The sequence below is a fragment of the Haliaeetus leucocephalus genome, unplaced genomic scaffold, assembly GCF_000737465.1.
Source record: "Haliaeetus leucocephalus isolate CR32 unplaced genomic scaffold, Haliaeetus_leucocephalus-4.0 Scaffold92, whole genome shotgun sequence".
NCBI classification, from domain to species: domain Eukaryota; kingdom Metazoa; phylum Chordata; class Aves; order Accipitriformes; family Accipitridae; genus Haliaeetus; species Haliaeetus leucocephalus.
In genome coordinates this window covers 2,886,545-2,913,328 of record NW_010972528.1, presented here as the reverse complement: position 1 = coordinate 2,913,328, position 26,784 = coordinate 2,886,545, and the positions used below count along the sequence as shown (strand labels likewise).

At 39.7% G+C, this 26,784-nt stretch overlaps 2 protein-coding genes across 3 annotated transcripts in view; one reads left to right on the top strand and one right to left on the bottom strand.

Moving 5' to 3' along the window:
• B3GNT9 (UDP-GlcNAc:betaGal beta-1,3-N-acetylglucosaminyltransferase 9) overlaps positions 1–1,920 on the top strand; it is a 2,413-nt gene extending 493 nt beyond the window's left edge. Inside the window, exon 2 of the mRNA XM_010584488.1 lies at positions 414–1,920. Within this exon, the coding sequence (XP_010582790.1) occupies positions 414–1,722 (1,309 nt within the window). The 3' untranslated portion in view covers positions 1,723–1,920. The remainder of the gene's footprint in view (positions 1–413) is intronic.
• Positions 1,921–9,662: 7,742 nt separating this feature from the next.
• Positions 9,663–26,784, bottom strand: part of LOC104842268 (chromosome unknown open reading frame, human C16orf70) — a 35,743-nt gene continuing 18,621 nt past the window's right edge. Inside the window, exons 7-18 of one of the 2 annotated variants that reach the window (XM_010584500.1) lie at positions 26,400–26,494; positions 23,528–23,625; positions 21,693–21,805; positions 19,515–19,648; positions 18,806–18,889; positions 18,018–18,100; positions 17,188–17,231; positions 15,189–15,232; positions 13,195–13,253; positions 12,138–12,210; positions 11,600–11,685; positions 9,663–11,481 (exon numbers count right to left, since the gene is read on the bottom strand). In XM_010584500.1, the coding sequence (XP_010582802.1) occupies positions 11,412–11,481; positions 11,600–11,685; positions 12,138–12,210; positions 13,195–13,253; positions 15,189–15,232; positions 17,188–17,231; positions 18,018–18,100; positions 18,806–18,889; positions 19,515–19,648; positions 21,693–21,805; positions 23,528–23,625; positions 26,400–26,494 (983 nt within the window). In that variant the 3' untranslated portion in view covers positions 9,663–11,411. Of the gene's footprint in view, positions 11,482–11,581; positions 11,686–12,137; positions 12,211–13,194; positions 13,254–15,188; positions 15,233–17,187; positions 17,232–18,017; positions 18,101–18,805; positions 18,890–19,514; positions 19,649–21,692; positions 21,806–23,527; positions 23,626–26,399; positions 26,495–26,784 lie in introns of both variants that reach the window. The other variant, XM_010584508.1, reaches the window with a different exon arrangement.

Sequence of the window (26,784 nt, the reverse complement as noted above, 5' to 3'; positions counted from 1 at the left end):
GGCCTTGGGGGGGGGGGGGGGGCGGAATCTAGTTATTTATGGAAGAATGGCATTGTTCATCATTTTCCGCCTTGTTTTTCCCAAAGCAGTGAAATCTCTGAAATGGCAAAGCTTGTTCGGCAGAGAGGGACGTGGGAGGAAGGGCTGATTTCACATTGTGTTTAGGGAGCGGTTTTCAGGATGATGGATGACTGCTCGGTGACTTAACTAACCAAGTCACAGAGCCAGAGCAGTCGGATCAGCATTAAGTTTGGAACCCGCGTGCCTTTTGGCAAGTTCCTTAACATGTCTGTGTTTGTATGAGTAAAATGCACTTTACTGCTAGTTCTTTAAATGGTGTTTCAGTTAGTCTTGCCTGCATGCTTCAAAGCTGCTGAATCCTCGTTGCTGACACACCGTATGTTTATTTACAGATGGACACTGGTGCCAGGCAGCTCAAACACAGCTTTTAACAGTCCCAGAAACACCGCGGAGACAATGAGAGTTCGTCTCAAAGGGGATGCAATCTGTACCCTCTTCCTGCTGGTAGCGCTTTGCTCTCTACTCTACTCCCAGCTGGAACATTTAGTCCCGGTAGGAAACAAGGAGCCAACACAGAAGAAGCCTTCAGTAACACCGAAAATACTCTCTGACCCCAGAGCACCTTGGACACTGATGCCAGCAGAGGCAACAGTACCCAGACCCCAGGTAACTCCCATCGTTAGACGAACAGAAGTGGCCAACGACAGGGTCCAAACTACAACTCCATCCCCGTTGACTGATTCTGCCTTCAACTTCAAGCGCTATCTCCTAGACAAGGATAACAGGAACTTCAATCTCCTCATTAACCAGCCCAAGAAATGCAGGAAAACACCTGGAGGTCCCTTTCTGCTCATTGCTATCAAATCGGTAGTTGAAGACTTTGACAGACGTGAGATTGTCCGGAAGACTTGGGGCAGGGAGGGTTTGGTGAATGGGGAGCAGATCCAGCGAGTGTTCCTCCTGGGAACACCAAAGAATAGGACAGTGCTGGCAACATGGGAAACCCTGATCCACCAGGAGAGTCAGACATACCGGGACATTTTACTCTGGGACTTCATGGACACTTTCTTCAATCTGACCCTGAAGGAGATCCATTTCCTGAACTGGGCTGCTGAATTCTGCCACAACGTGAAATTTATTTTTAAAGGTGATGCCGATGTTTTTGTCAACGTCGAGAACATTGTTGACTTCCTGGAGAGACATGACCCCACTGAGGACCTCTTTGTTGGGGACATCATCTACAATGCCCGCCCTATCCGTGTCCGAAAGAGCAAATACTATATCCCAGAGACCATGTATGGGCTAAGCATCTATCCAGCCTATGCAGGAGGAGGAGGGTTTTTGCTGTCCAGCCGCACCATGAGGAAGCTCTCTAGGGCCTGCAGAGAGGTGGAACTCTTCCCCATTGATGATGTCTTTTTGGGCATGTGCTTACAGAGAATCAACCTCAAACCCATTTTGCATGAAGGATTCAAGACCTTTGGCATTGTCAAGCCTTCTGCTGCCCCACACCTACAGACATTTGACCCCTGTTTTTACAAAGATCTCATGGTAGTTCACAGTCTGAAAGTTGCTGAGATCTGGCTAATGTGGAACCTGCTCCACAGCCCACATCTTTCCTGTACTCAGAAGAAGCAAGTGAAGAAGCCTTTCCAATGGAAAAAGAAAGCTCAAATAACACAGGCAACACCGCTCAGATAATGCAGGCAGACTGCAGCAAAAACGCATAGTAAACCAGCTGAGAAAGGGAACCTGGAAATGTTGCAACCAAATGAGCCGACTTTAGAAGTATTTTAGCACATCTTATTTACAAAATTAAGAGAAGATGACAAAGTATTGCAGGAATTTGCCAAAATCCTACATTTACACAACATACCATATAGGTCCTTCTCCATTAATGAGTCCAAATAATCATAACAGTATCTTTAATTTATTATTATTTATTAGAATTATAGCAGTGCTTAGCAGGCCAATGTGTAAAAAGCACATTGCAAAATGCAATCCTTGGAGATTTTTCAGTGTTGTTAGAAATGTGAGAAATGAAAGAAGATAGAGGGCAAGAGATGACACCAAGGAGCACAGGGATCGTTGTCAACTTCTTACCTTCACTTGGACTCATTGAAAAATGACCAAACTACACAGCAACTAGAGTAAAGGAAATCAAGTCACCTTAGTGTATGCTCAAATCAAATCACCGCTGCCTGGTTGGCTTTCTATAGGCCTCATAAGAGGAGAAGAATGGCTAGCAGCTATTGAAATGGGGTCCTATACATTGTAGATAGGATGGACAACAAGAAAACAAACTGGAGGCTGAGGGTGGCATGGCTGGTTGAGCAAAGGACAGGTAAGTAGACAACTGGGAAGGGGCAGACTTCCAAAGGGCCTTTAAAGAAAGGACAAGAAGAACTTTGAGTTGATCGCTCCAAGTCTTGATTTTTCATTATTCGTAGCAACACCTCAGTTCAAATATCTGCTCCATTGACACACTCAGGACTCAGGGGACCAGGTTTTGGCACTTCCATGAGCTCAGGCTCTACGCTATGCTGACTGGCATGCAGTGAAAACTCAAAGTCATCCAACAGCATCTGATCTCTCTCACCATCTAATCCAGATCTTCAGAAGGTTTGCATCTGGAGGGATCCTCTGGCCTTTGCTTGTGAGGGTAAAACCACACAGAGTCACTGCTTGCGTCACATTTGGGAGCTTCTTCAAACCAAAGGAAAACTTGTCCGTGGACTGGACTGGTTTCTATAGACCTTGGTGCTCTTGCCTGGCATACAGTCAACTACAAAGAGCAGCCAAGACTTTTCATATTGCTGTGGGTGTCACGTGAAGGGAGAAAGCAACCTTGAGACAAAAGGGCTTCAGAATAAAAGCCTTTCTAAATTTATTGCAAGAAAGCAAAAACACAAAGCAATCCTTCTGTTGGACTTTGCAAACTTCAGTCAGCCTGTAACTTCTTAAGTATTTTAAGCATCGGACAAGAACACTGGATTGCTTAGTTTTTCAAAGAACAGTCAATACTTTGAAGCATTTTGGTTTTTCCAGCAGCAGATTACCTTAAAAGAACACCCTTTTCTTGGACATCAAAGAGGAATTAAAATTCCTCTAAATCAGGGTTAAAAAACTACAAAATCCGTGGGGCAAAGAGCCTGAATTCACCTCTGATACTGTGTTTGTTAATTCTTTCGCAATTTTTCCCCCCTCAGCAAAACTCCTATCCATCAGAGAACCCCCAATGCCATTCCTCTTCAGGAGGGCACATACACACTGATTCAAAGGAAACTACAATCAGCCATAAATGTCCAGGAAGTTGCTTTCACTTGAACAGAGCCTGCAGCGCAGCTGCATTTCATGTCTGGGTATAACCTTCCTCCTGCCCAGCAGTAGTCCAGGTTCAGTACTCGTATTAACTATGCACAACACGGGGGAAAGCAAGCTGGTAATAGCCACTGGTAGACTATTAACAACCGTCTTACATGCTATCTTCATCATAAGAGTTTAAGCCTTACAATAACGTATTTCCAAGGAAAGGTCAGCTGTATAGAAATCAAAAGACCATATGTTGATTTGGGGTATTTTCAGGATGCAATCCTGAAATACAAAATGCTCGTGTAAGATTTACAAGGAGCTCTGTCAGGTGTGGAAATAAGCCAGAGCCTTGCTGGTGGGAGAAAGCCAGTCACGCCCCTGTCTGCTAATATGTGTGATACTTATGTATTTATGAGCTTGTACAGAAATGTATTACCTGTGATTAGTTTACAGTTTGGGAAATTATTTATATCATAATTAAAAGACAGCATGCAGACGTGCCTCTAGTTGTCAGAGTGAGTCTGTCAAGTACATCTGCACACATGTTGTAAGACTAACACCACAGGTATTTTTCATGAAGACAGTAACATGAAAAATACATTATTCATTATTTTGGATAACTTGGTAAATCTTTCCCTATGCTGGACTTAATTTACTGGTAATGACAGAAAAATAAACACGTCTTACCTTATTATTTCCTACAAGGCAGCTAGTCAGGTTCAGCAGTCCTTATTAAGATCTTCCTTTTAACCTCAGAGATGCACAGAGATTGGCTCCTCCCTCTATAATATCTTCAGATCTGCAATCTACCTACAGTACAGCATTAATGAGAGCATTTTGTCCCAGAACAAAGTTGTTGTTCAACACCCACCTGTACCAGCACATACTCTGACAGATTGCGGAAATGGAACTAGAGCAAACTGTTTACTCTGTTGTGTTAGTCTATGGAATAGCTCGTTTCTTTTATCCAGTGAATACTAAATCTAGTATCTAAAAATGAAAGATACATCTGGTTTTGTTCTCAAGCTTCTGCTGCATGGCCTGTTTGACCTGGATTTAAAAGTTTCCATTCGCTTCTGCAGTTGAGCTGGAAGTTCACAGACTCCATATGTGAGCATAACGCACTGGAATGCACTGGGGAAATGCTGGAGGGCAGTGCTGCATCCCCTGCGGTTTATTAAATTCTACTTCCTGCCACAGTAGGCAAAAAGTCTTTGACTTCATCCATGCTGGAGATTGTTTCCTAAAATATGAGGTTCTTTTCAGAAAATCCTAAAACCCTAGGTGTGTATGAGAACTGGCAGGAAGGACCTTCCACCGACCTTTCCGACACATCTCAGAAAACCCAAACCATCCATTTCAGAATGACATTCTGAGCAGCTTTTATTAACTGGCTAATTCAATGCACCAGTCAGGGTTTTGCTACAAAGCCTTGCATGGCAATTTTTTTCATGACTAACCCATCATGAGAAAAGAAAACATAAAAATATCCTAAGTGGGTTCCACCAGTAGCAAGGAAGGCAAGCAGACATCCTCGAGACAGACATAAACATCTGAAGCTAATACAGTACAGTAGGTTTTATTGAATCCCAGGGACCCACACACAGTGAAATTTTGTTCTTACTGTATGTAAGTAGCCAGATTTGGTCACTATAACGAGCAGAGCTGGCTTGAAGCTCACATTCAGCACCTCCAAATGCATCTCTGGACACATAAACTGGTAGTGAATGCCAAGATCCATCATTTGGTCAGGCCACTGCTCACTTAGACATCATAAAAAAAAGAAAGCCCAAGATGGCTCTGGAGCAACTGAGTATTAAAATACTGTGCTTCCTGTCTGCAGCTTAATTATTCATCTTTCTACAGCAGGTTCTCGGAAGCAAATGCCAACTACAAAATCAAACAGTACAAAACAAGCAAACGGCTCAGAGAATCCTCGCTAAATATTAGCACTGAGAACATTCCCCAGAGAGTGCTGAAGGACCATCAGATTGGGGGGGGGAAGGGACGGGACGGGGGAAGTCTACCCCAAAGCCCAGTTTGAAGAACTGCTGAGCCCGAGTTGTACCTTTCAGCTGGAGCTGCAGGGCTCAGCAGCCCTGAAAATTAGCCCACCGCATTTCCCTAACGATGCTACTAACTATACTGATGTTTGTCAAAACCAGTAAAACTTTTAAATCCAACTTTACATCATTTTCTAGGCTTATGGTCAATGAGAAAACCATGCTGAGAAATGAGGAAGCCAAACCCCAAAGGACGAGTGCACCCGAGTCCCTCCAAGAGCAGCAAACAGCTTCCCCACCAGTCCTGACCAGCCCAACGCTCTCTCCAATTCAACCAAATCCAGCTCACACATCTTCTCTCTCCCTCCCTCCCTCCCTTTCCCTGCCCGCCCCTTGACAAGCCCAGTGCTGAGACCAGTGAAAAAACATAAAGTAACACAGGTCCATGGTGACTGCCTTGTTCCCAGGGGACTGACTGAGCTGGGTGGGAATAAAGGTGTGATATTCAGACAAACACTCTCTATGGCCATAGAAGCAGAAGAAAAGGGTGAAATAATCTTGTTAGCCTCCATACTTGTGGATGCAACAGAGCTACCCACTGAGGAACAGGGTAAACTCGGGCTTCCAGGGCTTCAGTCTTCCTAAGAGAGACCAGTGGAGGCGAAAAGGGAATAAAGTGATTCAGACTGGTTTGATTACTTTGCTGATTAGACTGCACATTGCATAATCATGCAGGGGGTTTCTGTGATTGGTATTTAAACTAAGTATCTACGAAACTTATGCACTAGGTGGAATATGTAGCGTAGGTGTGAAACATTAAGGCACTTAAAACCAGCTTCTGAAACTGCAATACGCAGTACTTTAAAATGACCAAACTAGTAACACTTAAAGGGGAATTAATTAGGGTATGAAAGAGAAAAGGTTATGTTAACTCATTATAGTCTAGTCCAGAACAAAAGTTACTGTTGTAACAGTATCTTATGCAAACTCCAGCTTGCCTTTCCCGCTGTTTCAAGCAGCCAGTGTTCCCAGATCATGAAAAGGAACGATTCTGCCTGCTGGAAAAATACACGTCCCCACAAACAAAAACAAAAGCCTTGGATAAAAGTTTGGCAGGTGAAACATTTAAACAGTGACTTTATTAGTTACAGCTAAAATTCACATAGGTAGAGAATATGGTATTTAAGTTCCACCTGAACCCTCCAAGTAACACATATACCTCCTGCAAAAACAAATCCCTTTGTTGGTGCAGTTTTCACGCAGTGAACTGGTTACACCCTGGCCTTGAACAAAGCCCCCCTACTTCATTAACTCTCAATCCTATTTTAATGCTCAAGAGTTACATCTTCAGCAAGCTCCACTTTTAACTTCCCCTTATTTTGCTTCAACCTTACCTTACCTCTGAAGCATCCTGGGCCACACCTTACACGAAAAGAATGAACCAGAACTAATTTGTATTCTATTAACTCCCCAAACACACACAGTGATGTATTTAATTGGCTACACATGCTGTGTCAGGTTGTGTCTGACAGGATCAGCCAGAGAGGAAAGTGCCTTTGTGTCGGTGTAATCAAGATAAAGGAGGTAAAATAATAGGTGTTTATGGGGCAAAAGTGGACATGGAACAATAGTATCTGCAGAGCTAGCACAGAATAGCCTTTTTTGTATCATGACACCAAAAATTATTCTGAACTCAACACAACCAGGCCGTGAGAAATTCTGTCGTATCAGAAATCTTGGTCCTTGTCCAAATACTCTGAAGCAGGCAAATAGCTATGGCTTGGACGTAACATTTCTTTCGAAGTAACAGCCACTCAGCTTCACACGCATGCAGATTTACTCTTACATATGTCTGGAGCCATCAAACACAAAACCTAACAGAAGTCAGCTTAGCAGAGTTGCTAAGTGACTAACAGGCTCTAACAACACGTAGAAAGTCAATGTGAAGTGGTCAACAAGCCCCTCGGTTTCCCTTTGGAAAACACTAGCTGAAGTCTAACCTCCAGCCAGCCCCTGGTAACAATGAATCACCATCCGCTGTAATCCTGAGACATGGGAAAGTTTGGGATTTTTTAAACAGGTTTGATGGGAGTTCTAGAATATGAACAATCATGAGTGCATGAATCAGTTCTCACACACCACTCGATTACTATTTCAGAAAAAAAAAAAAAAATCTGTTTAGAATTAGAAGTGTGACAGTTCCTGGCAACAGAAAATTTGGTTTTCTTGACAGGAACAGCATTTTGGGGAACAGAGGATTCTAGTATTACACAGCAGCACTGATCTATATAGTACTGCCTGTAATATTCACAGGAGACCAGGGACTGCTTGCAGGCCTAAAGAATATGGGAAGAAATGTCAGCTTCACCTCCAAAAAGAAGCGCACAACATTATTAAGTGTGAACAAATGAAATACTGCGGAAAATACTGCAATATTGAAGTTAAGCAGACACCCACAAAAACTCCTAATTTCTACACAAAGGAAAAAGGCACACATCAAAATGGGATCATATGCAGAATGTGTTTTATTAAAAATGCAATTGTACGTAACATTATATCAGTTTTATCGTATGAAACCAAAATGATGGACCACCAACGTGCACGTCGGCTACATGCACGATCTGTACCAAACCATACATAACTCTGACAAGGGCACCTACTGAGACGGGATCTGACACAGCCCAAATCTCTCGGTTCCTTTGGGAGGGGAAGGTGATGCACCCTGCCTAGCTGGCCTGGCAGAGCTCAGGCTGGCACACTGCTGCACCCTGAGCACCCCTCTGCAAGGAACAGCACTTGGTTCAAACGAACAGCCTCGTCCCAGCCCCTCCTTCCTGCCACACTGCCATCCTCACCTTCTTCCCCAGAGCTCCTCTATTCCCTACTCCTTCCTCTCTTCACGCTGGTGATACAAAACTGCCCTCGCTGCTCCCCCCCTGCCCGAGTCCTAAGGTTTTCATGCCAGCAAGTCCTTCAGGCTCCACACCAGCTCCCCTAATGCATCAGCACAGGAAGAGCTTGGCTTGGCTTAGTCCAAATAGCAGCAAACAAATCAAAACATCTCAGAGAAGCGAGCTATGAACAGCTGCAATCACAAAGGAAGGGTGAGGAAACCCAAAAGACCCGCTCCACATTATCTCCCCATGCCCTTCTTCAGCTCTGCCTCCTCCAAAAGTGCTTTGCGCTCAGCTCACCATCAGCAGCCAAAACGCAAAGTTGCCTTTAATGTTTGTCTGTTACAGAGGAAGTTTTCAAGATGAAGGGACTGACCTTGAGAAGTATCTGGGCTGTTAAGAGAGGACATTCCATTATCTACACTGTTTTAGTCGCTTTGACTCACCAGAGCACTACAAGTGAAGATGGGAGTCACTAAGTTAAATACCTTTGGTTAGCTGCTGACATCCTGTCCTATGTCTTGAGGTGCATGCTATAGCAGCAGTCCTGACCTCACACTTCTGAAGAATTTCAACTGAATATGCTTGAGAGCAGGATAGTGGTAGTATCTGCACAGCCATTACTCAGATTGCCCCATCAAGAATCTGTCTCCTCCTGCAGCTAACCTGGAGCCTTTATTAGAAAAGGATTAACTAGAATTAACTGAAGTTATTAGCAGGATTGCTGTCATATTTTAGTAACAAGCAGAAGCATGCACACCATCTCAATTCAGAGATCATAAAATTCTCCAAGAGCACACTGAGCCAAGCACTATGCAAGGTCATTTTATATTCCAGAACTGAAGGATGCTAAAGGAGGGAGAGCTAAGTGCTCTACCCTGCATTAGGCAGCCAGTGCAGGAGAAAGGCAAACGGAAACGGGACTCCCACTCTTTATGCCCTGCATTAACCTCTAAACTACTTCAGGGTAAGCAGACTTCCAATGCTTTTCTGTTGAAGTACCTTAGGGCACAAGAAAGCAATATGAGAATTCATGTTTGCTCCTTTTACTGCAGACATTTCTTCCATTCTGTTGTGCGATATTCAAACTTGTTGAAGCTTGATCGATTTTAATGACACCCAAAGGCTGACATGAGTGTAAATTGCATTTTTGAACATAATACAGAAGCCACAGTGTTATTTACCATGGTTTAAAGACTTCCCTTCTTTTGCACTTCAGGGCAAAAATTTATAATACACTTTGATGTATCTACTACGAAACAAACTGCAAGTTATGTTAGTTTTTACACTGTTTCTTTGGAGAACATACTGTGTCAGCTGTAAAGCAAGAACACTAGTCAGGTACTTCAAATATAATGTCTGAAAGACAGTAAAATAAAAAGAACTAATTCATAAGGAAAAAAAAGCACAAGAACATCCATGATTTTATTACAAAAACACCCAGCAACTGTATTTAACACAAAACCAGTAACTGAGAGTCTCTTTATTTTTCTTTCAGTGTACATGCTCATTATTATTCCATTTAATTTACAGAAGGGCTATGTAAAAGGAAATTAAAATTAGAGAGGGAACAAAAGGAAGGTTGAGGCATAGAATTTTCTTAGCAAGCAATGATCACAGGAGACAGCACAGATTGAACAGGGATTCAACAGGAGTGACACCTAGGGATAAAGGTAAACAGTAACTTTTTCCTTATCCATTAGATTCTCCATGGGGCTTTTTTGTTTGTTTTAGCAGAACAGTTTAGAGTGTCACAGTATACAGGAAGACTAAATGGCAAAGAACGTCTCACACACACACACCACATTTATCCCTGCTACTGGTCCAGGATCCAAAACTTCACTTAACATTCGATTTCCTCTCTCTCATTCATTGATAAACTATACAGGATTACACTGTACATGGAGTTAAAATTACAAAAATGTCATATTTACAAAATCTGTACACACATAGTAAAACTCACAAAATCGTCATCTATGTATCACAAGTTGCTACACCAAAATATTAAAAATGGGATAAAATTATACATTTCTCTTGTCCATTTTTAAAAAGGGTTCAATATTTCAAAGACAGACCACCTATTTCCCCCAAATAAGACCGGTAAGAGAACTAGAAACCTAAAGTATCCTCCTGGGATAAAATGTCGCGAGCAGCATCTCCCAACTAGAAAGAAGCCTATATCCTGTCTGCTGGGGTGGGGTGTGCAGTTAGCATATATGTACAGAAATGGTGAAACTACAATAAGGATGTCTTTGGCTAAACCTTTGGCATAAATTAAAATCATACATCAAAAAGTTACAGAAAAGGTTTTCTTGGTGATGGCAGAGCTCGGGAATTTCTTTCTGAGATACCATTATATACAGCTTTTCTTTCTCTAAGGAAACAGAGTAGGAAGTAAAGGATTTTGGAACAGAGGCAAATGAGGCAATGCTATTTCTTTGTTAAATTTTTCACTAGTATGAAAAATTGTATCAAATCTTTTCACTAAAACATAATTCAATCATAGAAATAACCTCTTTCAGATTTTTTCTTTTTGAAACTGTGTATGAAAAAAAAATAATTAGTAAACCAGCCACGGCAGAAAAAAATTGTTTCAGCATATCAAGTACATATTAGTGCAGGAAGGTGGATAAATTTGATCCACTGTATAAATAAGCTTTATGCGCAGCGTACATTAAATAACCATCACACCCCACTCACACCCAGTACACAGATGCTCCTCAGTGAAGATAAACGTTTATCAAGTAATTAAAGTGTATGTAGTGCAAATGTTACAACCAAGTATTATGCACATGCTACTTGCTTGGTTTAAAGTTACACAAAGATGTGGTGCCTGAAATCATGGACATATATACATCCTTGTCACACTTGGTACAATGTCCTAAGCCACAGAAATACCGATGTGTTTATATCTATATATATACACACACACGTTTTCTTAAAATGTGACCACCACATCAATACAGTAACACAAACAGACTAAAATCAATACCTGCTTCCAGATGCTCCAAGGCTCAGAAAGTTTGTGCTTCTAACTCTTGCAGTCATTACGTGCCCCTCTTCCATTTCCCCCTTCTGCCAGTTGAGAAGGGAGGACAGTCTCTTCAGGTCTGTGCTGCATAGGATGAGGGCAACGGAGAAGAATAAACGACGGCACAGGCACCTAAGCTGCTTTCCTCCATCAACAGTTCCATGCCCCATGATGAAGGGTTGAGAGAATTTTCCCTCCACACCGCTCCCGGGTGGAAAGGCTTATTGAAAAAAAAAAAAATCGTAACGTGCTTTCCGTATTATAAGTGGCAGCAAATCAAGGCACGCTGTACTAATTTCGTAGCATTGAGATTAGCTGACTTTGCAGGGGATGCTCACTGGGGAAGGTCCGATGTTCTCAACTGGCTGCTGGGCCGTGTTGGGCCATACAGAGTAACAGAAGCTATGTGATTATTCTGCATCACCTGCAAAAGGATGGCAGGGAAAAAGTGAAGAATCATACATCAAACAAACTCAGAAGAGTGAAAATAGCAAATATGAAACTGATCTGTCTGAAAAAAGAAATCCCAACAACAAAGGAAAGTAATAAGCTCTTGGCTAGTTCCTAAAAATGGTCTCTAGATTTCCATGACACATTTAAACACCAGCATGCTCCACCACTACTCAGAGCTCAGTGCACACATCTCCTGCTAGTATGAGTTCTGGGTGACAAACTTGGAAGTGCCACCTTTAACATGCAAATGTACAACCTCAGAGAAGAGATTGGAAAGTTGCCTATTTCTGCCAATAAGCTCTAAAAATACAGCCACTTCCAAGTGCTGGCTTTTCTTGAAATGGGAAATAATAAGCCAGTTGTAATAATAGCAAACTCCTCATCTTCTCTTGCCCAGACAAGTACGAACATTTTTCTCCTAACCTCAAAGATCATTCGTTGCAGTCCAAAGCAAAAGGTTGACCCAAATGGGTTAGTGTTGTTCGGAGATGATGACCTGAACAGATAAGAGGGGAAAAAAAAAAAAAAAAAAGAGCAAAAAAGGATGTGTGAGGATCAGGAACTTCTCAGGGAAGAATAACCACTCAGTAATATAAGGTAAATTATGGCATCTTTATCATGGCTTTCATCAAAAGAAAGTAAATCTACATTATGCAACACCACTGCTAGATTCCAAGTGAGCCAGAGGATACCTCTGCTTAATGTCACAGAGCCATTGTTAATATTCAGGGAGAAAGTAACCAAAAAGTTACTAATGACCTCTACAGGAAAACTCTCTTTCACTGAACTCGAACAGGAAGAACTCTGAAAATAAACAGATACATAGGAAGAGAGAAGCACCATGTAATTTATTACAAGTTATTTTTGTGCAAGTTCCTTTCCCACTCTTCAGTCTACTTTGCGACTCAGCCTCCACCATATGTATTTACTATATGCTGTCTATTAAGCCACTTGTTTTATTGTGTTAAAAAAAATTACACGGTTAGATACTGAAATAGAATAATCCAAATTTCATTAAACAGTATTATTAAACACAGCAAATGTAAGGACTCTTCTGTCTTCAGTCAGCCTGAAAGAACTGTAGAACAACCATCTATGTTCATAAAAGCAAATCTTCTTCAAACAGACTGCTATCCTATATACTAGGCACTGTACTGTATGATGTCAAGTTGCTGAAATGCATGTAACTAGTTTAAAAAATCTACACTATTTATTACACAAAGAGAGAGACTTCTGTATATGCTGCTTAGCTCTTCTCTGGATTTTACAGTTCAAGGAATTGTGGAAATGTTTTCATTCTGCATGTCAGTCTATTTCCTCTGAGAGCAGCTATCTAGTCTTGTTAGTGGCCCAAAAGTCTGAAACTTTAACAGCAAAGCAGCCCAAAAGTAACTAGTGCAATAAACATCCTTCCTCTGCCTAAACTCATCCTCTGTCATCAGCTCAATCCCTGCCAAGCAAGACAAAGAGAGATCTTTACCTGTGAAGTACCACTGGCTTCTCTACAGGGTGCCCCAGAAGGTCCTGAATACTGTCCCACTGTAAAAATATCAAAGACTTTGTGTTAAAATGAGGCACAGGAAAACTTTTTTTTCTAGGAAGAGTCTTGTGTACATTTTTGTTTGTGACATGTTCATTTGCCAAATAACATAGAGGTTGTATTTACAAAAGTATTTTGTGACTGGAGCCGTAATCAGTAATGGAAACTATCCATTACTAGAGCTAGAAAATTCTCTCAGGGTTTATTCTCATTTTTGTCTCAAAATAGCTTTGAATTAGAATTATTAATATAAAAAATTCTATGGGTCTTATGGGTAAAGTGTAGCTGGAAAGTCTTGTAGCATTTCAGAGGAAAAAGCACCTGTAGGAAACCTCAGCAAAATATCCTCTTACATAACTTTGCAGAGGGAAAAATAGCATCACTGCTACCTCTCCCAAAAGCCTTTCCTTGATTGAAGCGACAAGTTTGGAAAAGAAGAGGAAAGCCGCACTACTTAATGATTGGGAATGTCCAGCACTTTTCATTGCTCTAAGCAGACCTAATAAGAAACTGCAGTTTCACACACAAGACTGAAATAAGTCAAAGCACTAAAGGATGTAAGCAATTCAAGTCAAAAAGCAAAGAATGGCAACTTCCAGGTTGCTGACTCCAATTTTTTCTTCCCAGTATGGGACTCAAAATTCACTAAGCAAAGCCTTTATTTAGCACCCCAGGAGCCAAGAGAGCAGCACTGACCCTGGCTGAATGTTAACTGTAGAGCCACTGCTGAACACAATTTTTGAGAAGTTTTTCAACTTAATGTAGCTCTCAAACATGCATCAGCAACTGCCCAGTTGGAAATCTCAGTTAGGTGGTAAGGCTATACAGTTTTCAAGGAGTTCACTGTCATCAGGAGGTGTCACACAGGCAGTGACATTTTTGTATGGCCTGCTGCTGCCTGAGAAATGTCCCATTACTGGCACCCTTCAGAAGAAAGTGGAAGGGCACTGGACCCTCTTGGTCAAATACCACATGTCTTCAAAAGCTACATTAAGTAGAAAAGCTCTGAAAATTTGTTTAGAAATATCTCTTCCAGCTAACATTCAGCCACCACTGCTATTGGTTCCCCCATCACTTATTTTACTGTTCTATTTCTACTTGCAGCTATCTGTCTTGGTTTCGGCTGGGATAGAGTTAACTTTCTTCCTAGTAGCTGGTACAGTGTTATGTTTCTGTTCGGTATGAGAGGAATGCTGATAACACACTGAGGTTTTCAGTTGTTCCTAAATAACATTTAGACTTAGTCAAGGATTTTTCAGCTTCTCATGCCCAGCCAGCAAGAAGGCTGGAGGGGCACAAGAAGTTGGGAGGGGACACAGCCAGGGCAGCTGACCCAAAGTGGCCAAAGGAATATTCCATACCACATGACATCATGCCCAGTATATAAAATGGGGGGAGTTGGCCTGGGGGGAATTGCTGCTTGGGAACTAACTGGGCATTGGTTGGTGAGTGGTGAGCAATTGCATTGTGCATCACTTGTTTTGTATATTCCAATTCTTTTATTATTATTATAGCCATTGTATTATTATTATCATTATTAGTTTCTTCCTTTCTGTTTTATTAAACTGTTCTTATCTCAACCCAAGAGTTTTGCCTTTTTTTTCCAATTCTCTTCCCCATCCCACTGGGTGGGGGGAAAGTGAATGAGTGGCTGGTACGGTACTTAGTTGCTGGCTGCGGTTAAACCATGACACTATTTTAAACGCAAAGCATGCAATAGGCATTAAGTGTGCTATTACGAATGCCTTCAATCCTTAACACAACAAAAATGTTTAAACCACAAAACATACATTAACTTTTGGCCTTCAACTTTTCTATTTTAAAACACCACGATACAACTACTATTATTTCTTCAAAGCTTATTACAAATTCCGCATAGATCATTTAGACGGTTTAAGAAAAGAAGGAGAACATTCAGTTCTGCACAGACTTACCTTGCTATATGTTGTACATGTTTCTGTCTGTGAATCAGCACTATCTATGAAAGAAAAACAGAAAAGCATTTATAAGCTTATACTTGAACCTATATAATCCTATATTTTGGGAGGTTAGTTCAGATAGCAGGAGACATACAAGCATTAGATCAGTTCATATACAAATTTACCAGGGTTTACTAGCAACCAGAATTGTCAACATTGACTAAATGCAAGTCAAGGTGATTAAACAAACCTGCCTATTTACAGCAAGTTCCAAGTTCTAACACTATATATGTTTAAGCTGTAATCTTACATAGAAGAATGCCAGAGTAAAAGAAACATATCTTTGCACTGTTAACATGCCTAGCACAGCCACTCATTGAGATAACGTGATGTGCCACTCCTCAAGTCCAAACACTCCACTGCACTTGAAAAGGAGGCTGGCTAAAACTGACGGCTTGAGACTCAGGAGCTGGCAGGCTTGAAATCAGCTAAAATGCCACTCTTTCAAAAACACATATAGCAGAGAGCTTGGTAATTGCAGTCCACCTAGTAAATAATAGAAAAAGCTACAGGAGAGGACAGCATTGCATGTACGCTTACAGTCTTAGAAAGAAATTGTTTGCTGGTGGTTTCAAGCAGTGGTTCAGTCTGGAGCATTGGGAATGGACCTAGACGCTAAACAATTCAAACATAGCAAATAGTCTTTAATTTGATTGAAAGCTCCTCTGTATTTTCCACCTGCTAAATAAAAATGCTCTCTTCATGTTGAAAGAGTTCAGTGCCTGTGCAACTTCAACCCTGGCTGTCAATTTATTGTCCGACATTGAACTACAGAAGGTAGTTAATAAAGCTGCATCAGACACTGCCACCAGATGGAAGAAGATGGGCTCTTCATAAATTTTATAACATTTGTTTACAATTTGTTACATGTCCTGAACATAAGCTAGAGACCAGAAAGGTGAGCTAAAAAAAACCCCCAAAATCCCAAGACACATTCAGAAGAGATTCATGGTATTACTTGAGATGAATAAAAATCAGAAATTAATGCCTTTGAAGTACTGCACAATAACCTAATGAAAAAGAATTTATAAAGTGAGAACTTATTCTCTTGGCTGAAGTACAAATCAACTTTCATATAAGCTAGCATATACAGACATTGTTTTTCCAGGTTTTTATTCCTCTACGTGCTCAAACTGCTGTGACAGCCACAGGAGAATTGCACTTTACACAGGAAAGTGCTTTCAGTAAAAACCAATCAGAATGAAGAAAGCATCCCTGGCCAAAACCTAGCCAGCATCCACCATTCCCTGGGTAATCAAAATACACACTTTCCCAGTACACCTGTTAATTCTTATATTAAAGAAGTCTACCTCGATCCCTATGATCTTCAATCAAACAAAGTTCCCCATACTTTGTGGGGATGACTGACTTACACAGAGCTGGGCACATCTTAGTATCTTGTGGAATCAGCATTACTGATTATATATATTTTTTTCCAAGTGAACACAACACACATACTTGTCTATAGCACATAAAGCCAACATATTCTAGGTGTTCGTTTTCATTCCCAGCTAAACCAGTTTATATTAAATACCATGAATAAAGCTTTCAAGACCGAGCTCAGTGTTAAAAAGTTCAACAGTGGATTGGACAGACCAGCTCAGACTAACACTGCCTTACAGATTTTGAACCTCCAGGTACAAGGTAATTGATTTTAGCAGAGTGGCAGCATTACAGAAAACTAGTGATGTTGCAGCTAAATATTTGTATGATCCAAGTAAGTAAACTAGGTAGCGTAAGTAAAATCAGAGAACTGCTAACATGTCCTGAAGTATCTTTTTCACTTAAAGAGAAACCTAATCCCCAAATTTCTCCTCTGTCTCAATGACTTTCACTGTTCTGTTAGCATCCTCTGGTAATAAGGATGCTTTAGAAATGAAAACTGATCACGCCCCCGCTTTGAGCATTTTGTGGTACATGCCCCCTGAAGCAGGACAACAGATGAACTACTCACCTCGCTTAATGACTAGCGGAATCTTGAATTCACAGCGATGGTAACTAGAAAGTGCAAATTGTAAAGCTATTAGAAAACAGAAAAGCCAACATAAACTGCATAGCACAAACTTAGGGCTCTTAACCAGTTTAATGAAAAGTCACATGAATAATAAAATGAAAATGAGAGTCTCAATGCTAACAGATTAAGAAGAGTTCTTATTCCTATTTTCTAGATCAGAAAAGGCGGCAGCCTGGGAATGTCCTAACATAATTTTCCAGAGGACACAAAAGATCCTTCAGCACAAATTACTCTGCTGTTACACAGAGTGGATGGAGAAATATTCAGCTTAGAAACAGTATTATAGAGTTCTCTGTCACTAACACTAACTGCTTTAATCAGACATCCATTCACCACTTCTTTAACTCATATTCCTCCTCTAATGAGTTTACATTTTAAAAGTATTGAAAATATGTTCAGAAGCATGAGAGAATTTTCTTTTTTTTTAAATCACTAACTGAAATAGTGTCAGGAAGAAAACAGCAGCCTACCTACCAGTAAATGGACACTTGCTAATACGAAGTTCACCTCTAGCAAGACAGTTTGCACATTATAGCTAGAACTATCTTACCTCATTTACTGCTTTAAGACATTCTTGACAATATAAAGGCATTTAAAACTAAAAATAAAATAATAAAAAAATGTGCTAATAATGATGGCTGAAACCTCCACAGACTACCAGATACACCAAAGACACTTGGAAAAAATACTGGAATTCTATAAGGGGAACATAAGATTTCCTTTTCAGGTGTTTTAAAATACTCTTTAAGAGATCATCTCTTCACACTCACATGTTAAAGTTGTAATGACCAGGATAATTTGTATGCAGGACAAATTTCTTCACCTTGTGAGTGTTTGCATCAAAGAGAATATCCTGTTGAAGAAAAAACAGACAGACATGAAGCAACTTGGGTAGTGGAAGGTGGCTTTCCCCAAACGAACCTGAGATTAGTTACAACAGTACAGGCATATAGTGATATGTATCTATTTCATTGGAACCAAATGGAACTATGAAAAGAAGTATTTGAAAATGAGACTATTTGTAAATTCAAATAAACACACATTTCCTCCAGCACTCAATCACAACTGCAGTTCCACTTGCTAATGTTGGCAAGTTTTCAAAGGAGGTCTTGTTTTTCCTGCATATTATTTACAGTAGACTAATGCAAAATAGCTGTAAAGAGGGACATGAAAGTTGAACTACATCCCACAGCTCGGCAAACTTTCACAATTGGTGTTATGGCACATTTATGCCAGATCTGCGGGACAGGAGCGTGGATTTCAGAAACAAGAACTAGTATAATCTATGCATCAGGCATGGCAGACAGAGAAAACCTAAGAGAATGCAAAAGCGCAAAGAGCCCTCCATCCACTGGTGGAGATGATAAAACATTACTGATTGAATTCACAAGTGCTAGAGAAAAAAGTCAGTGTTGTTTTTCATATCCAGAGATTCCTAAGGCAGCAATCAAGAGTTTTGCAGGCTCTCATTTCCCACAGCCTTTAGCCTTCTGAAAGGATTGCTGTGTAACCAAATCAAAACTTTACAGGAATTTGTTTATGGAAGCTTCCCACTTACCACTCCAAGTGTGAAATAATTGAAGAAGTAGTCATTGCACTTTGATGGGACCTGCTTATGGGGCGAGGGTGAATGGATTTTCATCTGCAAGAAACACATTTTTCAGGTGTATTTAATAACGCTCACAAAGATGAATGCCATTAACATCATCACTACATTCAAACAAATTGTCATAATCTCATTTGAAGCCCTTGTTCAAACATGTAAGATACTGTGCTTCATGACAGGACCATCAGCTGCTTGCAGTGGCACAATGACACACCATTTTTTTTCTGCTTTTAGTTATCTGAAGTAAAAGGTTTACTCATATGCTGCTATGTAAAAACATTAAGAAAGGATCAAAGTATGTGTTGAAGTTATTTTACGTAAAATATAATTAAAAAATAGGCAGTACACACTTGCTAAGGCTCTTTTGGATTCAGAAGTGCTCCTATTTTTATCAACTTTTAAACAAGTTAAAGTGATGCAGTTTTGTTTTTTGTTTTTTTTTTTAATTTAAACAGATTGGCATCGATTTAGCTTAAAAAAAGCTTTTTAAAACCAAATTATATAATGGTTCATCCTGGTCTATTATATGTCAAGTGAAGCACTCATAATTTGTGCTACATGTCAGTTTAACTTCACTGGCCTTGCAAAACACAGGCCCTGTGATTAAACTGAGACAGCACTGAACAGAGACAAAGTCCTGCACCTGAATGAATTCCCTCACCTTATCTTCAGACTTGTAGAAGACTTTGTGCGGAGACCCCAAGGTGCTCAGCACATCCTGGCACGAATCACCAAAGTATACACAACGCTCAAATACCCGCATCTTGGCATCGGCTAAAACACCCGGGCCACAACCTGAGGAATGGAAAACAACTCAAAATTCATCCTTCCTGATCAGAGAATACATCAGCAAATCAACATGAAAAGCTTAGCATTCCTCTATTTATCACAAAGCAAACAGCTGCATTCTTTAGACAACAGTGCCAAACTAAATTTAACCATTTATTTTGCAACAGTTTAAACATATCTTATTGAAGTGATGTATGTGCTGACTGTTGCAGAGATCCCCATCTTATTAACCTCCAACTTCAGCAATGCTATCTTCACTTCCTTGCCATTCACATGAACATGACTTGTTTTCCTAGCCAGTCTCAATTTCGTCAGCTGGTTATTAGCAGTAGGTACCAGGAATTATTTCTATCCCTAAATATTCTACTTTAGCAGCCAGAGATGTATCTCCAGCTAAAAAAGTAAAGCCCATAAAGAAGTTCCTCATCCATATTAACTGTATCAGAAAAAATACATTCTTTACTCAAGATTCCCATAGCTTATTAAATCAATAGCAAGTATGTCCCTATGCAAACAATGTTAAAAACTGATCTTATTGAATAGTCATTACATAGATGAATTGTCATCAAATGACATACCTTAGCAGATGGTAAGAAATGAAAGACCTTACAGTTTGTGACCCCATTTGCTTTCAGGGATGCAGCATCTTACATTTACGAGAACGCATGTATACGTATGCATGTAACATTTGCAGTTACTGCAAAATACAGGATGTGCTCTAAATACTCACTTAGCTTTTCTCATTATGCATTATTTATGTAGCTAGTTACCCAATAAAATAAATCAGAAAAATCCAATTGAGTCATCCCTGATTTCTTAAGCAAGAGTTACTTCAAATTAATACACTTGCAGAGAAACTTGAGCTAGAACAGGTGCATAATATGTTCCACAAAGGAGTTTCTGTAAACTTTAGCAAGACAAGAACAGCACATGTCCAGACTGCCACTCCGCAAGTTTTAGTCTGACACTTACTGATATTTTAATAATTATTTTATTCATTGACAACATTTTCTTTAAGCTGCATATATATATTTTTAACTAAACTTGACACTCTACCTTAGAAGTGTCCAATTTCTCAAAATCATTTATACTATTATGTTATAGCTAACTCCTTCCCTAGTACACAAGGATATATGTTCCCTGTCCTAGGCAGCTCTCCATTATCTTCCTCTGTAAAGAGAGAAGCAAATTAACTTGAAAACATCTTCTCCATTTTTATTCATATTTTATTCTTCATCTTAAATTTTCTCCTTTTTAACTTTCGCATATTGCGAATGTATTCCAAGTGTTTTCTCAATATACATACAGTTAGTAATCAGAACAGGTGAAAAGCCGAGTCTGCTAATGAAAATTGTTAAAAACATCTCAGCATTTTTTCTTAAAAACATTGTCAAGTCTCAAGTGATGGTGACTGAACAAGGCTCCTTTGCAGTCATTATATCCTTCCTTAATTTCTAAGCACCGCCCCTCCATCTCTGAAAGCACGCTCAAGGAGAAGGTACTCATCAGTCTCTGTCACTTTCACTGCTGTCTCCTACAGCAAATGAAAATGAACTGAATTTAAGGTGCAGTCTAAGGCTGCAGCATTGATGTCATCTCTTGCTGGCATTTTTAAAAGCCTTCCGGAATTAATCAAAAAAATATCAACATCATACAGCTCACTGGAATCTCAGAAAATGCACATGTATAAAAGGTTTCTTGATTCCCTGTGGGTTTTTTTTTCAGTGATGTACTTGCATCTGTTTTATTCTACACATACACCTGGAGACAAATTCCACTTCTGCAAACAGTCTCTAAGGTCTCAGAACTACCAAAAACAGGGCTACAGTCCTCTGTGATCTCTCCAGGGCCAGGGAAATGTAGCAGCAGGCAGACTCACCTTCACAGGGGTTTTTTTTGGTTTTGTTTCCAATAGTTCAAAATAAGGTATAGAGAACACTTTGAAACCACCTGTAAAAGCATCACAAATAACCTATGCTTAATTGATACAGGTTTACCCCTCTTTTCCGGACTAAAGCAACCAGTTCAATGTTCTGAGTGTCACTAATACCTGCAGTGAGTAGGCGAAGCCGTAAACCTGAGGGTCCAGTTCCGTCTCTCAGAACGTCAACGTTCTCGGCATACACATTACCAAGGAAACAGCTGAGAGGCATCAAGGGAGCCCTGAAACCAATCACACAAAAACATGCATAGGATTCACTCAATCTTCAAATTTTCCATTAACAAGCTGGTACCAGTTCACTGGAACAGAGCACGTCAATTTTGACAAAGCTGCATTTAACTCACACTGAAGACTGAAAGTTATATTAAACCTAAGGATCAGAAAGTCTGGGGAAAAAGGAAGAGAAACAAGGCAGCACTCAAATGCAGGACCTTTACTACCAATGAAACAAACAGCAAGTTTCAGAGACTCCAGGAATTATGGAAACTGTATCTAGCCTTTGGATACCTCCTATGAGGTGTCATCTCAGACTTCTGTCAGGGAAAATAGAGGTTGTAGAGTTTTTAAAGACACTTACTCCTTGATTTAGGCATATCACCCAAATGCAGCAGAAAAGCCTCTCCATGATGCTCTCACTGCTCTTGGGAAGGTACTCCATAGCCCAGAACATGAAATCAGCTTATGCAGGGATACCACAAACAATCAATCGTGCTTCTTTACTGGGAAAGTTCTTATTTTAATTCAATTACAGTAATACTTGAGAAAATAACAACAGCCCCAAGTAAGATATTTCCAATGGAATGGCTGCTTTTTTGTGTATTAGTTTGTATACGCTCTGTAAAATTCACTGTTCTTAGGTGTATTTCTCCTCTGCATGAATGACTTGAGCTAAAACACAGGCTCTGAACTCTCATACACACATATTACAGAGCCCCATGCGACAATTAGTGCTTTCACTAAAGCCCCACCATGTCACAGATGGGCACAGACAACACATTTTTCTGAAGTGCACTTATTTCTAATTAGGAGACAATGTCTGCATAAACAAGGTTCCCTCCCTTCTGAGCAGTAATCCAAGGATGTGTTAAATCCTCTCCTGGCATTAAAACACAACTGACTCTGCAAAAACTACCACCTTATCAGTTTGGGTAGTTATAAGCTGAAAGGAAGAATTTACAGAAGTCCTTTCAATACTTCCTTGAGTAAGGAACCCCAGGAACAATGTTTTTAGAAAGAGCAAAACATCAGATGTTGTACAATAAATTACTGCTTAAAAGAAGACAGAATACAATACCATACAAACCATTAACCATATTAAAATATAACTATTCCATTAGTATTAAGGCATGAAGATTAGTTTTCTGAGAATAGTAAGTTCAGTCAGGTAACTACAAATATATTGAATATATGGTAGATTATGCATATGGCTTAAGCCTGAAAACACATATTTTATTGTTTTTGTATAGTGAGAGAGTTTAAGACCCTTGGTAGGACCCTGCCATGACACACATACTACCAATACACTACAAAATTACTGACTGCCTACACCAAATTTGATTTGCCTAGAGAGAGGTCATTAGCATGCAAACAAAATCTAGATTAAGAATAGCCTAACCGCATCTCTTACTGGATTCACTACATTTCCTCCTTTACATAATTAATTCATTTTCAGGTCAATTGAATTAGCCTACTAGAGCTGAGCCAAGCTGTTTTTATAGCAACATAAATCAAGCCAACATTTGATTATATGGTCTGAGGACAACGCCTATGGAAATTGAAAGAGGTTGGTATCTAAAGGCATTCTGCACACTACCAAATTCATAAAAGACTCAAACTGAACTAAAAAAATGTATTATTATATTCAGCATTCACAAAACCCTAAATAAATGCGGAAGAAAAAGTATATTCTAAATTATCAAAACAGCACGACTAGCTGTACATACTTCGTATCCTGCAGACTGTTTCCGTTGTAGATGTACATACGTTTCACAGTCGCACCATGTGGAATTTGCAGAGAGGCTAGACCATGGGCAAAGTTAGGCTGTGGATATACAACATCATTCTTGTTACATGACACAGTAGACACTTAAGGCCAAAGTTATAAATTACTTTAGAAATATAATATATGCTTACCAATTTGGATAAGTCTCTAGCCAAAGACAAGGGGGAAAAACTACAATAAAACGCCGTTCTAGATGGTGGTTTTTTACGTTATGCCACTCCTGGATTCCAAAGCTGGGTTGAAACACTCACTATGTTTCTCCACCAAAAGATGGCACTAGTCTGACAATTAGCCATGGTATGTACTGAGAATTCACATTTTCTTGGTTTGATCACTGGCACTAGCAATGTAAAGTATTCGTACTGATACGCTGCATTTAAGTTCTAAGAAATTGGCTATCTTAAAGGTAGAACTTCTTTTTTTCTCACCCACTGCATTAATTTCAGCCTTTTAACATTTTTGCTGGTTTGTAAAATGCCTTTATCTGATGAACAGACTCATTCATTAAATAATTTTCCGCTCTCCTTATCACCACATTCTTACACATATTGTTTTGATAGGGATTTTGAGCGTTCTCATCAAATAGAAAGCGTGCTAAGGAAGTCAGGTTCATTCTTCTAGTGCGGTTAAGAGCCTATTTCTTTCAACTCTGAAGATGACAGGACCTTCTTGAAGACGGCCAACATACTTTGCTGGCACTGGACAGAAAAGAAACTAACGTTGTCACAAGCAGTCAACAAAAACATGATGCACAATATGCAACTATTATCCTGGTCTACTTTAGCAGGACATCATGTAAGGTAAACACAAAAAGTTACTCTTACGGAAAAGAAAAAAAAAAATTAACCCAGAGCAATGACTTTCACTGCTGTAGGTATTTAGAAGGGAACGTCCACTACTTTGCAAATCTAGAGATGCCCTGATTTCAATCCTCTTTCTGAATTTGCCCAGAACATGAATACCTCAAAACACAGCTTTATAAAGTAGTCAGAATTTAGATTACTTTTAAACATACTTATGCCTTAGCAACAGAGAAATCTCCTCCAGAGCCATGGAAGCGCCTGGGCCACATATGCCTCATTTCTTAACAGAAACAGTGCAAGTAGGCTTTCATGTTCTCCTCACCTGCAGTTTGTCACCAGCTATATAAAAAAGCCAAAGTTTTCTTCAGAGTTTTTTCATTTCCATAAGCAGAGATTACACCGCTTTGCTAACTAATTTAGCATTCCTATATGATCCCCTCTGAACTTGAAAGATTTTGACATCTTCAGATTTCATTGAACTCTTCGGTCTTTCCTAACATTCCTCCCCGAAAGGCTCCACAAACAGTCATCTTCCCTGTGGACTGTTTCATACTACTGTGTTTTCTAAACTATCCTACTTCTACCTATTTAAAATCCTGGGGAGAATTTCACCTTTCACTCTGTGCAAACAGCATTTTACTAACCTCATTTGAACAACTGGATGAAAGACTTTGAGACCGCAAAATTATTTTCTCCACTGTTCTGGCAGCTATGAAGAACTGTATCATCCCCAAGAACCACACTATGTCCCTCTCAAAGCATATTTGCACCAAGCATTCTGTAACTATCCCTAATTGTTTTCTTAGTTAACTGAACCAGGTACCAAAACAAGACACACAGATGCAATGGCTAAAATTGATTCTAGCATTTTTATTTTAGTATCTTTTAGTTTTAGGTAGTCCTCAAGGAGTAGGGAGTTGGACTCCGTGATCCTTGTGGGTCCCTTCCAACTTGAGATATTCTATGATCTTTTCAAATCTTCGGTGTAACAATTGACTTTCTTAGCAGCTCAGCCATTTCATTCATAAATACCCTGGGAACTTTTGCATGAAAAGCACCTAGTCTTTGTTGGGACATTCTTTCTGTTTGGCTTATTATGTTTCTATTTACCTTCCAGTATTTCTGAAGCCCAACTGACCTTCACTACTGCTAAATAATAACTTCCCCTAAGGTTACCCCCTGTTCTCTCACATGTCAAAACACAACTACTAAAGTACTAGGCTGTGACATAAGAACATGTGTAATCATGTTGGTTGTCTTCTTCCACTTCGCTTTGGCTCTCATATGCTCCTTCTTATTTACCATACAGCATGCATTCTTTTTAACTGATGAGCCTAGATAATACAACTGAGGGCACTTCCATCCTCACAGAAAACAGGTTATATGTACAGTTTTGTTAGTATAAGTGGAAATCACGGAAGACCTGATCTTGTTTCCACTACAGACAGTGATTTCCAAAGATTTCAGAGAGCACAATAATATGTTCAATTATTCAGTAACTCATCAGAACATTTGGTGAATACGCAAACAGGCATTACAAATTAAGCTCATTCATTTGGCTTTCTAAAAGCGCTCATACTGAAGGACACTTAAGATGAAGGACGCTTAAGATGAAAATGTATTTTATGAACTCTCTCCTAGTTTAGTTGCATAATCACTTTGATGAGATTCAAAAATATCTGATAAAAGAACAGCCTTCCAGTAGATTGCTTAATATTCACGTATTTGCATAGACACTGCTTGTATTTTTAGAAGACTCCTTTCAACAACAGAATTGCTAGTCCCAGTTCATGATACAAGCAAAACCTCTCAGCATATGCCTTCTGCTAAAAGGAAGAAAATGTTTAACTTCAACATGATATCACAGCATGAATAAGAGCACAGCTCAGGAGTTAAATTCCTTCCAAATTACTGGTTTCTTTTGCTTGCAGGCGAGACACACTGTAGGTGATATTTCGCAAGTACCATAGCAGCAAAAGGTCTATCCATTAACTAAGAATGATTGCTGACCTCGTACTTCGGAGTTTCAGTCCAGGAGTCTAACTGAAAAGAAAACGACAGTCCTCTGAAATTGAGGTGAAAGAGTTGCTCAGCTGAATTATACACTAAAAGGGAAAAGAAAGTAAAAACAGAGTTACCAAAATAAACTAAGAATTTTCCAGTTCAGATCTAACAGCACTTTCATCACCTCAGTGAATTTACTACATCTCAAGATGTGGGAGGAACACAATTACACTAGACAATAATAGTTTTGCTTTTAATTTGTTGCAGTAGAAACATACCAACAAGAGAAACCTTAGATTCATTAGAGCTGCCTATGCAAGCCTGTAGGCACTAACCTATCCCTAATGATACAATTATACAATGACACAATCAATTATACCTTAATATCCCT